General features: G+C 38.0%; 1 protein-coding gene across 2 annotated transcripts in view; it reads right to left on the minus strand.

Moving 5' to 3' along the window:
• Nucleotides 1-16,170, minus strand: part of PPP2R5E (protein phosphatase 2 regulatory subunit B'epsilon) — a 70,646-nt gene that overhangs the window by 11,114 nt on the left and 43,362 nt on the right. For both annotated transcript variants that reach the window (XM_054161732.1, XM_054161731.1), the window contains exons 4-5: nt 3,871-3,972; nt 1,805-1,897 (exon numbers count right to left, since the gene is read on the minus strand). In XM_054161732.1, coding sequence (XP_054017707.1) covers nt 1,805-1,897; nt 3,871-3,972 — 195 coding nt within the window. The remainder of the gene's footprint in view (nt 1-1,804; nt 1,898-3,870; nt 3,973-16,170) is intronic.

Below are 16,170 nucleotides of genomic sequence, written 5' to 3' on the forward strand. Positions count from 1 at the left end.
AATAAATTCTTATTTTTATGGATAAGCTGCACGACTTCCATAATTTATGTGATTATTCTGACACTAAACATACACAGAAAAGGGAAATACATTTTCCAAAATAGCAGCCTACATAACACAGACACTTGTGGATATATTTGAATAGTATGTCTCTTAGCAACCACTGCCAACCATTTCAGAGTGTATAAAAGCAGGCTTTAGAAATTAACAGTTACACTCTTAAGAACAGCATTTTATCAAACTATACAACTGAAAGCTAGAAAATATTCCCCAAAAAACCAAGTAAACAAGTAAAAGCTTAGAAGATGCACATTAAAAAAACCCACTCATCACTTTTTCTATATAGGCATTCTTACTGCCAAGAAACACTTCACTAAAGTTACTCAAATATTTTAAAAATAAAAGTCACAACAAATAAATTAATTTGGAGAGAAAGCTGATTTCAAAGATTGTGACACTTGTGCTGTCAGTGTCATGAAACATCAAACATGTTTGTCTCAAACTGGTTTCCTATGTAAGTGTCTAGTCACAGATTCTTAGGAGTTACCCTAGACACATAAGTGCAATATGAAATGGAAAGCCACTCCAGTTCCTACAGGCTGGACACAAACATACACACATGGAGAAATGTATCTACTTGCATGTAGATATAAGGCCGGAGGGAAGTTTTACAGAAAAAAGTGAATTTGAAATTGACGCAGTGTGCATAGCAATACATAAAAATGCATCAACTAACCATGTGCCTACAACTTGGACATTCTCAGAATTCTTTCAGGCTCTTAATTGTCACATCATACATTTTCAGATAGCTAGGTTTTAAAACCTCCTATTCCCCTCATTCAGTAGATACCATGCTTTCATTAGCAGATCTAATAAAGACTAATGATTATTTTTTTTTAAGTCCTTGTTTTACACCCATTCTCCTGTGCCAAACTGTAGCAAGTTTGAACACCTTGAAGGAGTGTGACTGTGATGCTACCAGTCATGACCATGTTCAGCAGCATGTAAGAAGAGCATCTAGGAATTATTTTCCCTATATTTTGAAGTAGAACATAAGCCTTCCTGTGTGGCCTAGCTTGTGTACAAGGAGACAGATGAAGTATGTGCAAAATACTTGGCTGCCAGCTGACCTACAGACAGAGGCCATCTCTTCCATTTGGCCATGAGCATGGCAAGCAAACAATAAAAATAAAGCTACCCATTCTTTTCCAGTATTTTTTATTATCGATGCTACTACTTCTTAGATGCTTTTAATAGAGTTTGAACATTTTATGGCCTTTTGATTTACTTCCTCAACAACCACTACAACATCACTGTTTTCAGTACTGTGCTGGGAATAGGTTTGTCAATGAAATTCTGCCCCTGTAGCCAGCTCTCCAGCAGACAAGAAAGGGAGAAATACTCTGCCCTTCCAACAGAAATATTTTAGCAATATTAAGACACATTAAAACTGGCATTTAAGTAGTCACTCTAGATAGCAGAATATTTAGACTACTTGAAAGTAAACCTTTCGTTTTTCAGCAGTTACTGTTTCAGCTCCCTCCCATAACCAGTAAGTCAAATATTTTGATTAAGGTATCAAAACTAGACTCAAACCACCTATTTTATATATCTATAGCAACAGAGACTGACATATAAACACACACACATTTCCCTACCTCCACAGAATGAACACTTTTGTACATGCTTTTTCAGCCTTTTTCTGTTGCAAATAACATTATGCTTTCAAATTGTAAACTAAACCTTTATTAAGAGTCTTTTTAAAAAGGCAAAAGGAAGCCCCCAAGAAAACAGATCAGCTTACCTGCAATACAAATTTCTGATCTATGTACTTTTTGGCAATGCTGGGCTGAAATTCTTGGCTTTCCAAAAATCGTATGAAAAACTCATATACAAGCTGCAAATGAAGAAACAAAAACATGGTTTAGTTAATGGCTGGATTACTATTTGTATTTAAGTATTTACCTGAATGTTGGTGGGTTTTGTTTGATTTTTCCATAGAGCAAAAGGTTAAAAAGTTCATTTCTCCTGTGTCAATTTGCTACTAATTACATGAGCTTCTAAGTTAGTTTTGCTTATTTAATTCCAGTCAAAGGCATTTCATCACCAAGAACAGGCACTGCCCTGCCATCTTTTAATGCTTGTTATCACCATGTAAAGCTTCCTAGAGTAATTGGGAAGTACATTTTAAACTATCCTCTGAACTGCTAAGTCACATCAAATACAGACCTTGTAATTCTGAAAGGGCTGGTGAAACAGCTGGAAATATTTAAATTAAATTAGAAACTGCTTAGAGTAGCATTCTACTACAACTTGAAACACAGAAAAAGAATACAAACTGGAACTTACTCAGAAATTCCTAACTTATTGTAAAGATTAGCCTCAGGGCTGAAGAGAACCTGCTTACTTTCATGCAGTTCTAAACTATTCAGTGGGACAGCCACAGACTTTTCACTTAGTGGAGAAAAACAGAAGTATAAGAATCAGGCAAAAAGAAGTGAAGTGAAACAGGAACTGCTGTGGCCTCCTGAGACAGCAATTCTGACCTGTCATTGATTGGACGAGCTACCACCTACAAATTCTGTGATGAGCCTTTTCAAGAAGAACAAACATTGAAGTTTTTTTTTCTTTCCTGACTTCCATGACTTTTGATAATGAAAGGAGAAAGGAAGTAAAAATTACATTTTAAAATAATTTTTAAAACTTTTCCATGCAAGCCCCAATATACTGCTGCTTTACATCTGTTTTCTTTGACTTCTAAAATGAGCAGTAGGAAACCAAAAAGGGGGAGAGAGGTTTAGAAATATGACATGGGAAAAGTGACAGCTTACATAACTAATATTCATCAGGAAATCAATTCCATCAACTCCTGAAAAATACTTTGGTGAATTTCTTTCTGACAATGGTAGATCACCCACTGGCTAAGAGATAACACCATTTCCATGTACATGACTTTTAAAACTACCAAAGTAGTATTAATGAACGTAACAGCCATGTGTGCCTGTACTGCTTCCACACAGGTACAACTGTTCAGAGCTGCCTTGAAGCTTTTAACATTCTTAAATTTTGTGGAAATTTAAATATAAATAAGGGATGAAAAAAAGAGATTCTAAATTTGAAAGCACAAAAGGGTGAAACAAACTGCTTACTGGCAAGGACTACTCACGCAACTGTCAAATAAAATCCTCATTTCGAGCTGCAATCAATTGTGCTCCTTTGCTCACTGAAATTCCCTGACTCCACCAACTGTTATTCAGGCAAACTTCTAAATTTACTAGTGGTGTAAGTCATCGTTCTGACTAACACAGACAGGATCTGCATCTATGTTTTCTATAAAGGAATTTAATGCATTAGCATCAATGATGCTCCAATACCAATGTCTGTTCTTCGTTCAAAATGAGATAGAGGAAGGGATGATACACAATGGTTGAACATGCATCCTGCTACAAACATCTTGAGTCAAGGAAAGAACTTGTAGATAGGGAAGTAGCTGCCAACACCTGTGTACTTTTGTATGAAAATTAACTAGACTCAGTAAAACGACACTGATAGCAGTGTCATCCCCACAATGCTCCTGCTGAAGCTGCTGAAAAAAACCCTTATGTATCAGAGCAGTTTCTAAAGCAAAATAATTCTTTTTGCTGAAGGGAAACAGGAATGAGGGACACCACCAGTGCAATTTTGAAACAAAGCGTTAGCATTTTGCAACCTCTCCAGTCTTTGTAAGCACTATGTGATGGCCATGAACAATATTAATAAATGTTAGTGCCTGACACACAAGTTCTAATACACAGGTTTAAAGAAACTGAGAAAATTATCAGACACATTAAGTTACAATAAATATTTCTGCTGAGATAAATGATCCAAAACCTGTAAATGTGGCCATGATGCCTCCAAGGTGGGCTCATCTTCTTCTGGATCAAATTCATTGCTGTCACTAGGTGGGAGAGTTCTGAAGATATTGCAAGATACCTGAAAAGTAAAACAAATAACTATGAAATCTGTTTTTCAAGTAAATACTAGATTCAGGACTCTGGAGGTCCATAGCTACTCTATCCTCCATCACACAAGCAGCACTTTTTTGCCTGCTATCCAAAAAAATTCTTCAGCAACAGCACAGGTCTAAGGAACCTGTCATTTTACAAACCTGTCACCAGCCTTGGCTTTCCTTTCCCAGCAATTTTTGTTTCATTTTTCCACAGACACTCCAGCATTATCCAGCCTTCCACCAGCTCTGTGCACCATGTTCCAGATGAGCCCAACATGTAGTCCCCAACCCATCAATGGGCTGAGATCAAAGACTGGTTAGGAGTTACAGGAAATGCCACCAACATGCATTTACAAGTGTTCATATAACACCTGGTTATTTTCCTTTGCACAGGGAAAATACTAATGATATCTGCTTAAGGTCTCATCTGTCAGCACTGGTTAAGAGTTGTCAGTGTTATTCACACATTATATGGCTGGACGCCTCATGTCAAGTACAAAACTTGGTACTAAACGCAAGCAACAAATAGCAGTTGCTTGACACAGCCTACATTTTATTTCATGGTTGGTTCACTTAATCTCATTTAGAGGCATTTTGCTGAGACTGCTTGGCTTTGTGAGGTTCATGCTATCAGCAAAGACTGAACCAGTGAGTTTCCCTGGGATAATTATAGTGCTGAATGGAGTGTACAGCTTATTATGCAGCAAATCTGATAAACTGCAAACATGCTGCAGGGCCTTTTCTGCACTTTGAAGGTGCTGTTGTGCCTTCTTTGCACTCTGCTACTGCATTTGACCCATCTCTAAGCTGGTTAATCAAACAGCTAGGAAAAGCAGTCCGTTATCTCCTAATCCCGTCTACACATGACCTCTTCATAGTAGTTCAGCCAAGCTAAGCTATTAAGAAACAAAACCAGTATGTGCTCCACTATCCTTATTCATCTTCCCAGCCTTTTACTTGCATAAATGTTTTAGTATTAATCAGCAAGGCACATTTTCAATATCTTTGTGACTTAGTAGGAAAGGGCATTTTAAATCCAAGAGTTTAAACACAATGCAAACACTGATAAAACCAGACTGAGACAGACAGTCAAGTTTTAGGATTTGCAAGACAAATAGAACAGATTCAGGTACTGCATAAACAGAAAGTTAAAACAGCAAAAAAATGGTAGGAAGGCACGTGTGGTGCATACCAGTGAGGAATATTCACTGAACACAAAGGTAAAACAAGAGTAAGAAAGGCAAACCAGTGAGCACAGAAAAGAGGTCACACGGGTTTCTGCCTGAACTTTTTCCTTCTTGCCACAAGAGGGTGTTACAGTAAAACATACTTGTAGGGAAGCCTCCACCAGGTATGTAAATCTCACATTTTCAAGTCGCGTGGTTTTCAACCTTTACAGATACAGCACTTACAGCCTGTGCTGAGAGGCACCAAACTCTGCTTGCCCCGTATGCAAACCTGCCAAGGGATTACCAGCATTTTTTACAAGATATTCTTTTTTCACCTGTCTCCATCCTCTTCTCATGACAATTACTTCCCACAAGAGCCTCTCTGTGAAAAGACTTTAGCCTCATGAGAAGTCAAAGTATTCCAGGAACACACACATGTTATAGCTTCTCTTTCCTCAAAGATTCCTGAGCTCCTCCTTCTACTGTGATATGAAAAAGCAGGAAGAAAAGTGATCAGAATTAGCAGGGCAGAGTTGTTTCTGTGTTAGAGCAAAGCTGCAAAAGAAGGTGAACAGCCTAAAATATTTTTAAATAAAAAGGGGGCGAAACATACCTATCGGTGCCTTGGATTCAAATATCTGGGATTCTGCAATACTTACTGAAGCATTTTTGATTAATGCTTCACATTCAAAAATCCCAGCTTTCTCAGGACTTGGACCAAAACAGGGAACTATTTGTTCCACAGCTAGGCATTCCACAGCTTTTTTTTTTTTTCCCTTCTTCTTTTTCCCCTGCTTTAAACCTCATTTGAAACCAGAAAGATTTTTTTTCTGCAAATTTAACCATATATAAATTAATGAAACTTGTCCCAACAGATTAAAGAAAACATAACTGTTCATCAGCTGTTCTGTTTAGAAATGGAAATAAATATTGAATTATGGCACAAGCAAAACCTGCAAAGAAAAGTATATACTTTCAGAATAAAACTAAGAAATTATTGGAAATTTTAAATTAAGTCAAACCAAGCCTCAAGCAGTTAGTGCCAAGGCCTTAATAGCTTGACAGAAGTATGGAAGGGTTCAGCAACAATTAGTTAACTGCCAGCACTGACACCTGAATCTTGAGCTTGTAACAAAACCAGTATGTCTTCTGTTGAATGCCTATTGAAAAAAAGGGAAGTCTCAAGGCAACAGAAAGTAGGTCTGTTGAATAAAATTGCTGTGCAGGATTAAAGAAAATGCAAGCTAGAATATGGTCTGAGTATACAGTTTGCTCTCTTTTAATTATTTTATTTTTTTTACACATTAGGAGTAAAGATAAGCTATATGGAACCAAAATGCAGCCACTCTCCTGAGAAGAACAGACAGAACAGGTTATCTTTAAGTGATTTCCCCAGGTTATCATCATTTTAAAAGATAATGTGTGCCATTACAGCTACATTAATCACCACAACACAGCACGATAGCTCATTTACATGCAGCGTCAATTTACAGCATGCTTATCTAAACCAGTAGCCTCTGGGAGGCTAATGTTTATAAGCCTCTAAGGGAGAAGTGAAAGCAGGAAGTTCTTCCATGCATGAACTGCCCAGCTGTACTTTCCAGAGACTTTGACAGACACCACACAAAGATGGGAATGCTGCATCAAATCTGCAAAGAGACCATGTTCTCAGATAGGCATAAAGTAGCTCTTTATTCCTGGGCCTAAGCAGCAGGCCAAAATTCCTTCAGATAGACAGCTGAATCATTTCTCCCCTGACCTCTGTTGAATCGTCAAGCGAAATGACATCCATGCCAGCCTGCATATACAGTCCCTGATGAGTCCTCCCCCATAGCCAACACCAATGATTACTGATCAATACTGACTTCCATCTTCCATTGATCAGGAACAACTCCAAGCCCAGATGATATTTTTGTAACACAAACCACAACTCTAATATTCTGGAAAGTTTAAGCATGAAAGATCTCCCCTATTATGTTGTCAAAGACATATGCAGGCTGCCCTCAATGACTGTCCCTTTCAGAAGCACACAGCAAATTGGGTATAGAAAAGTACATCACTGCTCCCCTGCTATGCAGAATTTGAACACCCAAGTGCCAGAAATCAGTTTATCAAATCAGTAAAATCTACCCAGGGCACTGAATATATAATTCCCAGGATCAAGTTGGAGATCCTGCAATGATGCTTTAATTGCAGATGCCCAGAAATCTCGAAGTGCCATGTCATTGTGTATGTCAGGCACAACTCCAAAAGCAAGATAAACACTTTTCCAAGTAATTACAAGTCAATATGTCAATTCACTGAAAACAAGCAAGATTGCAAAGGCTACTCTGATAGCCCACATAGAATGAGCTGCAAGTTCTGCACAGATCTGATGACTGGTACCTGGCAATGCAAACCATGAACATACAATTAAAAGCAGCAAGCTTCAAGAAAGCTTTGATTTTATCGCCACATTTATATTTGAAATAACTTTCCAAAAAGAAACTAAGAGGCTTAAGTCTCAAGTAGGAATAAACGTTTTGCAAAGTCCTCTTAGTCCCTCACTGAAATGTTGTGAAAATGACAATGCTGTAACAGAAACACTTCACAAATTCAATTTCAGCTCAGTGCTCTTACTCTGTGCTGTTTGAAACAAAGACTTTTATCACTAATAGTTTTCCTGAATGGAATCTGAAATGATAACATACATGCAGGGAAGCTTAATTCATTAGCTAGAGAAAACCAAGCTAAGTGAATACCCAATGAGCTCACAGGGAACACCTGTTCTTCTGGTATCAGGATCTGGAACCACGAACATACAAAACTGAAACAGAGTATCTCTGCACACACAATGTTTAAACTATTGCGCAGATTAACAACATACAGTAACAATCAAATGGAATTATGCCATAATGCAAAGCCAGGCAAACTGGGAGAAAAAATGGCCCCTGGAACAAACACTAGCTTTTGAAATATGTCTGTATGTGGGTTGTTGGTTTTGTTTTCTGGGAGGTTTACATTTTTTGATACAGATTCAGATATTTTAGAGCCTCATTTTACTACTGCAGTATCACTCAGTTATAACGTCTCAGTATAAACCATTGAACTGTTCCCAGAAGTTTGACTAGAGTACATCTTACAAAAAGTAGTATCTAATTTTATCTTAAAAGACTATAAATTATTCCATCAGCTCTCTTATCCTGAAGTTCTAGCACTAATTACACCAATGTTTCTGGCTTCAAGGTTGAATTTGCCCAATTCCCCATTGGTTCTCACTAAACCACCATACCTCTTCTAGATCTGTATATATATATTTACTTATGCAGCATCTATCTATTTATATATAGGTATTTTTGTAGAGATGGCACTTCTCAACCTCCATGCTCCTACATGGAAAGACACAGCTTCTGAACCCAGTTGTTGGTTATTCTCTATCTAATCCTGTGATTGTTTTTCCTTCCTTCCTTTGAGCTTCCAACTGTGCACAAGTGTACTGGGGTGCATTTAAATAGCCAGACCATCATCCTCTTGTTTTTTCCTGCACACTGCCATTTCAATTTATAAACATTCACTTCTTTGAACAGTGCACTGTAGCAGAAACCCATATTAACATACTCCGGATAGTAATCCACAATGCTCAGGTCCTTTTCTGCACCACTGCTTGCCTGCATACAGTCTTTTAGGGCTTAATATTAAATGCCTTCTTTTTGCCCTGCAGCATTACTCTTGACTTGGCTGCATTAAAATGAACTACATTGGACTGTGAACGGTCACCAATCCAAATCACAAGGTGAGGAAATGCTGGTTCTTGTCATCTTTTCTTGATCTCTAAGTCTTCTGAAATGCAATCAGTAAGTGCAAGAATTTAGCTCTACATCAGGGCTCCTAAACTTGTTAGCTTAGAATCACCCAAGCAGCAAAACTGAGACCCTTAGCCAATGACTCCCGTGGTAGAGAAATGCAATAGGAGCAAGCCTGTAGAACAAAAGAGCTGGTGCTCAGGTGCAACATCTACACTACTTATGTCTGGAGGGAGACTTCTTGCACTGAAATCCATTAAGCAAATTGAAAAGCATTAGGTACACTCATGCATTAGACGTTTTCTTTAAAAGAAACTTAATTTACAAACCCTAAGACTTCTCTATAACAAGCATCAAAGTCAAGTGAGAACAGAGAGGAGATCCACTTCAAGATCACATTTGCATTCTGAGTAGAAGTGCTACCACAGACCCCATGCCCAGGCAGCACCCATGTAGACCTCCTTGCTACTCGGCACTGGAGCTCTGGAATTCCACTCTATGTCTGTCACCTAGGCCTGAACCACAACAGGTTATCCTACCAGTAACAACCCTGTTCATTGCTATCTCCATGTAATTATGTTTTGAGATGAGCCAGTGGAGCAGTTATTTATTGAATGTGCCCAGATAATTCTACACAAAACAATCTAAAACATCACAGCACTAACTCTTGGACAAATTAAAACAAAGTACCACACAAAGAGATCCACACCTCTAGAGCAGGCATCAGATCAAGTGAAAGCCTGCCAACATATGAATTTGAACTCTGGACAGCATTACAAAACTCACGCTGTCTCAGACTACAAATGGAAGAACAAGCAATTCAATACCCAAGAAAACAATCCTGAGAAGATTCACATTGTGCTTACCTACAAACACAATGCTCATAAGGTAACTAAGAAGAGGACACAGCCAAAATGGGGGGGGAAAGGGGAGTGTGCAACTAAATTACTTCTTGGAACAAAAACAGATTTTCCAGTTTATTTCTTTGCTTTAGACCTAGTCACTGTACTATTATGCAGATGAAGTCTGACAAATGAAAGGTCTATGTAACCACCAGGAGGAATAATGGATGCTGGGAAATGTAATTACATACTGTCGGAAAAAATTATTAGGGACAACTACTGCAAGAGGAGCTGCCTCCAACTGATTTTTTTGAGAGGAGCATAGAATATTGGAGTCTCTGCTTTTAATAAGCATTGTAGGGTTTGTACAAACTAGGTGTATGAGAATGCGAACAATAAAAAGCAGCTAACAGAGGAATTTGGAAATCATGCATAAAAGAAAAACCAAAGTCAGATTCTTTCCTCACTTTAACAGAATTGATAACCTTCATGTTAAAGAAACTAGAACAGAATTTACAGTAAGGTATTTTTTTTCCCCCCCAACATCAATAGCATGTTTGTTCTATCATGGCTGTACCTACAAGGCAATTTTTAATCAAAGTACATTTTGGGGTGGGGAGATGGTGTCAAAGGATATTGCACCTTCCTGTCAGCATTTCAGATGGTTTCAAATCAAGCTGGTCAACTTCTACTGATTCAAGCTGAGTTTGACTCCAAATATTTTAAAGAATTCCTGAAGTTATACAAAATTCAAATCAGAAAATAAACACCCATCAATTCTTTTAAGAATATATTATATGATATGATGAATAATATTTTAAGTTCAAGAGAAATAAAGAAAATTATATGCTCTCATATCTTTAAATCTAACACAAGAAACAACAGGAACATTTGCACAGGATTTTTGCCAAATCGAAGAAGTAAGACTGAACATAGGTAAACTTTCATAAAGGTCTCTATTCAAGAACATTTTAACGTGGAAAATCCTGAACAGGATGAACATTTAGCAAGTATTCATAAGCTACAGCTAAAGCTACAGAAAATAAAGAACATCATAATGCTTATGAGGTCTACAGCTAGAAGAATACTTCTAAAAATAGGTTCCTTAACATGCTAAAAAAACCATGACTTAGTAAGATACTCTTTATGTTTAACAAGTCTGGTATAAACAAACTCCTGATTAGACTCTGCCCTCTTATCTGTTGAGACAAATCTACAGCAAAAGGAATGCAATCCCTCTAGATTTGTCAGTAGAAAGAAGAAGAAAAAAACCAAAACCAAAACAACAACAACCAAAAAACCCAAACACACACCTGACCTTTGAAATACAAATTTTGGTATTTATTTGGGTCTTCGTTTAATCAAGTGTCTTTTTCTGTGCTGCTCAAGGCAGCTTCTGAGCCACAAAACATCTAATACGATGTTTCACTTTGGCTATAGAGATTACAGTCTCATTTAACTTGATTCATCATTACCGAAAAGATAAAGCTGAAGGCATTTCTAGACCTGAAAGAGAGGAGAACAAAGTAATACTATTCTGTTCTTAAAGATTTATCTTAAAAAGTTTTATTAGCCATCTCTTATGGGCTGGCAACTGTCCACGGATATTACATAACCGTCACAGTAAAGGTCAGAGGTTGTGTTTACAATATTTGAAGTAGCCAGCAGGAGAGCTGAAACATTACTCACCAACACAAAACATCATCCAGGTTTCTCCATGTAACAGCTTGTCAATTTTTCCCATCTGATTTTTTTAAATAGAAGAAATCAGTTTCCTCAATCTATGTCTTAATATCCCAAAACCACAAAAAGCTCTACTACATACACCCTTTAGGATTCCACAGATAATAACAAACATTTATTTCTTTCAATTACCATTGTTTAATCTACCAGCAAAATCAGCATCATTACTCTAAGCGTCCACATTTTGTTTGGACAGGAACAAATTTTAGATTGTGTCCATTTACTGGCTCATAAAGTCACATTACTGCCATTTCCTTCTTACCAGAGTGGAGTTTAATTGGCAAGGGCCTTTTTTTCCTAAGACTAGCCTAATTCTAAAGAATGTCATATGTCCTTCTGAACAACAAACTGCTGGCAAAGCACACTGAGCAATACCCTCTTGAATAAGTCTGTCCAGCTTACAACCATTAGCACAAATCCCAACTGCTCTTCCCATCAACTGATATTGATGACAATGACAAGGCCACTGCAAGTCTGCTCTGGTGGCCATTAGTAAATTCAATATTTATTTTTTTTACGTTTTAAAATGACCAATAATATGTCAAACACTTCAGTATACATCAAGCTAAAGAGAGTGGTTTAAAGAAGCAGGCATGCATACAGATTGACAAATAGCCAAGTAATTTCATCTTCAGCTATATACAACATCCTATCATATGCTCAAGAGAATGAGGCGAAAGTATGTGATATCATGATTCGGGATTATGGTTTTAATGGCATGAATTTAGGACAACTAGCAGTAAAAATATACCAGAGCTGTTATGCTGGCTACCACAAATGACTGTTTTTCAAATCCTTACATCATCCTTACCATATTTTAGAAGTAATTAAAAACCTCAGTAGTAGCAGTAGTTAAAAATATCAAGAATTTTACAAGCAACGTTTTTCTATCCTAGTATCTCTAAAGTCAAACTCTTTTGGGTCATGGACAGAGAACATTAATATACACATATGTTATAAAACTTTAAAACAAAAAAGGCTCCTCCACAGATATCACTTTGGACATATTAGATAATTAAGGTAAAAAAGCACTTCAGCCATTAATCCTTCCTTATAAGTGTTAGCAACATTTTAAGCATCAAGTTCAGACTGGTGTGTCTTTTTTTATGCTTTTAAATGGTGCCAAAACTCAGAAAACAGCTTCTTTCTTTTTCACCTGTTTACAATACTTTGCTTCACCTCCAAATCACACTAGCCCAAAGGGTTAATCAGGAAATACTATCTCCTGGATTCATAAACACTAAACATAACAGTGAGGAGACCTGCCAACGGTACAAAGAAGACTTGTGCTCCATTTTGATTAATGATACTTGGTCTTTCAATCAAAACACTCCTATGACATTTGTGGCAGGCAGTCGATGGGAACACTAATGTGGTCAGAACATAGATACTGCTCTTTTCTTCACTATCATGACAAGCCAGAGATTGTCAGCTTCACATCTCCTTTGTGAACACAGTTGGAGATCTAGATGAAAATCATCAAAAGGAAATAATCGTGGCAGTTGCTCTCATGAAGCCAACTGCGTACAAACAAGTCTGTCTCCATTCATGATTATGAGCACAATGCTGTGTAAAACAAGAACATTCACTTGCTGCAAACAACAAGTTACACTGAGCATGGTACTTCAGCACAAAGTGCCCAATGCTATTCACCAGGCAGTATGTGCTGAAATTTATTTTATATAACATTAGGAGTCATATCTTTCCCTGCAGGGCCTGTATAACCGCACTCAAAAGTATAGGCAGAGACTAGGAGTAAAAACAGCACTTTTACCAGATAGCATATCTGTAAAACACAGAATACCTGCCCCACACAAAAGCCTAGTTGATGTGGGTTAGTAGAAACACTCCATTAGCATTCATTGGGATGATCAACAGATATCATTCAAGCATTTGCCATGGATTCACTCACAGAAATTCAATACCAGAGTGCAGCATCCTGCTCACATGAAATACAGCCACTGAAGTGGTTTCCCAAGAGCACATGCACCAAGAATGCTGCTTGTTGTCATAGGCACAATTAGGTATCTCCAGCTTTCCAACAGCTTACATCTTCAGCAAAGCAGAGGTGTCTGTGGCAAGCTCAAGTTTCTTACAAAATTTGAATACTACAGCGTTCCAAGGAAATTCTTTAGGAAAAAAAATAATCACAAAAATCACAGAATGCCAGGTCGCAAGGGACCCCAAAGATCACCTGGTCCAACCTTGCTAGGTGATGACCCAGAACCCTGTCAGGTAAAACTGTCTGATGTGGGAGAATCCACTGCTTCCTTTAGGAGATTATTCCAATGTCTATATGTTCTCCTGGTGAAAAAATTTCCTTCTGTATTCCAATAAGAATCTCCCCAGGAATAACTTGTACCCATTGCTGCTTGTTTTTTCCATGTGACTCCTTGTACAAAAGAAGTCTCCATACTCCTGGTAGGCATCCTTTCTATCTTGGTACATGGTAGTAAGATGTCCCCTAAGCCTTCTCTTCTCAAGGCTGAATGAACACAGTTCTCTCAGCCTTTTCCTTGTATGGAAGGTGCTCCAGTCCTGTCATCATTCTCTTGGTCCTTCTCTGGACACTTTCCAGCCTGTCTTCATGTATTTTTGTAGAGCAAGCACCAAAACTGCATGCAGCACTCCAGGTGTGTAGTCTGACAAGCACTGAATAGACCAGGATAATAACTTCTTTATCTCTGCTGGTAATGCACCCCGCGGTTATGTGTTCCCAGGTGCAAGACTCTACAATTGTCCCCACTGAACTTCATGAGGTTCTTGCTAGGCCACTCATTCAGCCTGTCCAGGTCTTCCTAGAGGGTAGTTCTCCCTTCTGGAGTGTCAACCTTCCTACTCATTTTGGTGTCATCAGGGTGCTCTTGATCCCCAACATCCAGATCACTAAGGAAGATATTGAACAGCACTGGGCCCAATATTGATCCTGGGAGACCCCACTTGTGACTGGCTGCCACGTTGAGAAAGAACTATTTACTAATAAACTCCCTGGGTAAGGCCTGTTAGCCAGTTCCCCACCCATCACACAGACCACCTATCTAGGCCACAATGTGTTGGTTTCTCTAGGAGTAGGTTGTGGGGGCCAGTGTCAAACACCTTAGAGAAGTCCAGGTAGACAATGTTAACTGCTGGCTCTGCATCAAACATGGGAGTTACTTTGTTATAGAAGGCATTCAGGTTTGTCAGGTATGATCCACCCATGATGAATCCATGTTGGCTTTTCCCAATCATGTGCTTCAGTTGACATGTCCATTTCCCTAATTACTCAGGTATCTTTTTATTAGTAAAAAATCCAAATGTGGGTAGTCAGAGGCCACTGAGTAGCCAGATACAGGACTTCTGAGTTTATTCTCAGTCCTCTCTTACTTAAGTACCCTGATACTGAGAACATATCTCATGTTCAGCACTAGAGGACAAATGCAAGGCAGAAGAAAGTAGTAGCACATAATGCAACAAAAGAATCAGGGAAATGCTGGACAAAAGTATTAGACCAGTTTTCCATCAAACATGACCAACCTGAAACTGGAATTCCTGAAGCTCCATAAGCAAATACCTGTGAAATCCACTGGAAAAATTCAGGCTTTGCCTTTACATAAAGTGACTCCTCTGTATCATAGTCGCAGACTATACTTAAGAAAATTATTTAAAACCATACTTTTCAAACTATTTAGGGCATGCATCATTTCCTTAAGACAAAAATTGGTTTGTAAACTCAATATAAGTGCAGGGACAGTAACACATGCTAGTAAAGGGCTTTGGCGTTTCTTCTACAGTTCAAGTTTGGATTGCTTCACAGGTTATGATTTATGATTCAAATTGAACTTTATGAGCAGCTATAGATCAATTCTTGTTTCTTGGAGCCAAACCTAAGACAACACAAACTTGCAGCGTCTTTATTCTACAGTTGCTTACTGTTGCAGCAATAAACAACTATAACCAAAAGTGAGAATATAACCTCAACAACACAGACTTTAAAAAAATACAACCAAACAAAATTATTCTTCCAGAAGATGAATTTGGAGGCAACTTCTACACACAGAAACATACCTAAATTTTATGAAACTAACCTATGCATCAGTGTTCTGTCTATACAAAGGGCGTGACATAATTTGTTCATCACAAAGGGTACAAGTAAGATTAAGGTAACATTTGCAAATCATTTAAATACTACAGTGCAGCACCAGCAGAAGAATTCAGTTAAAAAATCTTGTCATTCAGTATTCAGACCAGTGTTCAAATGCTGCATTAGACCACATGCTGAACAAATAACACCACAGACTGAAAAGCAGTTCATTCAGAAGATTGGCCCAATACAGAAGCGAGAAAGGGAGGGTGAGGGAAAAGGGGAAGAATCTGATCATGTATTTATATGCCTTCCGACAACGCACACACACAAAGAAGCCATATTAAGATTTTTCCATACACTCTTATAATTCTGGGTTTTTGTTTGTTGGTTTTTTTTCCCCATTATTAACTGCTTGATCATTCTGTCACAATTTACAGCTATTTTCATATATTACAGACAAGCAAGAGAGCACAACTCTGAGTGTCATAAAAGGAGGAGCATATACAATTCATTATAAAATCTATTCATGTTTTTCTTATGGCACACAGCCAGTGGATTCCACAACCACACAGTACTATTA

This window comes from Dryobates pubescens, chromosome 5 (assembly GCF_014839835.1).
Source record: "Dryobates pubescens isolate bDryPub1 chromosome 5, bDryPub1.pri, whole genome shotgun sequence".
Taxonomy (NCBI): domain Eukaryota; kingdom Metazoa; phylum Chordata; class Aves; order Piciformes; family Picidae; genus Dryobates; species Dryobates pubescens.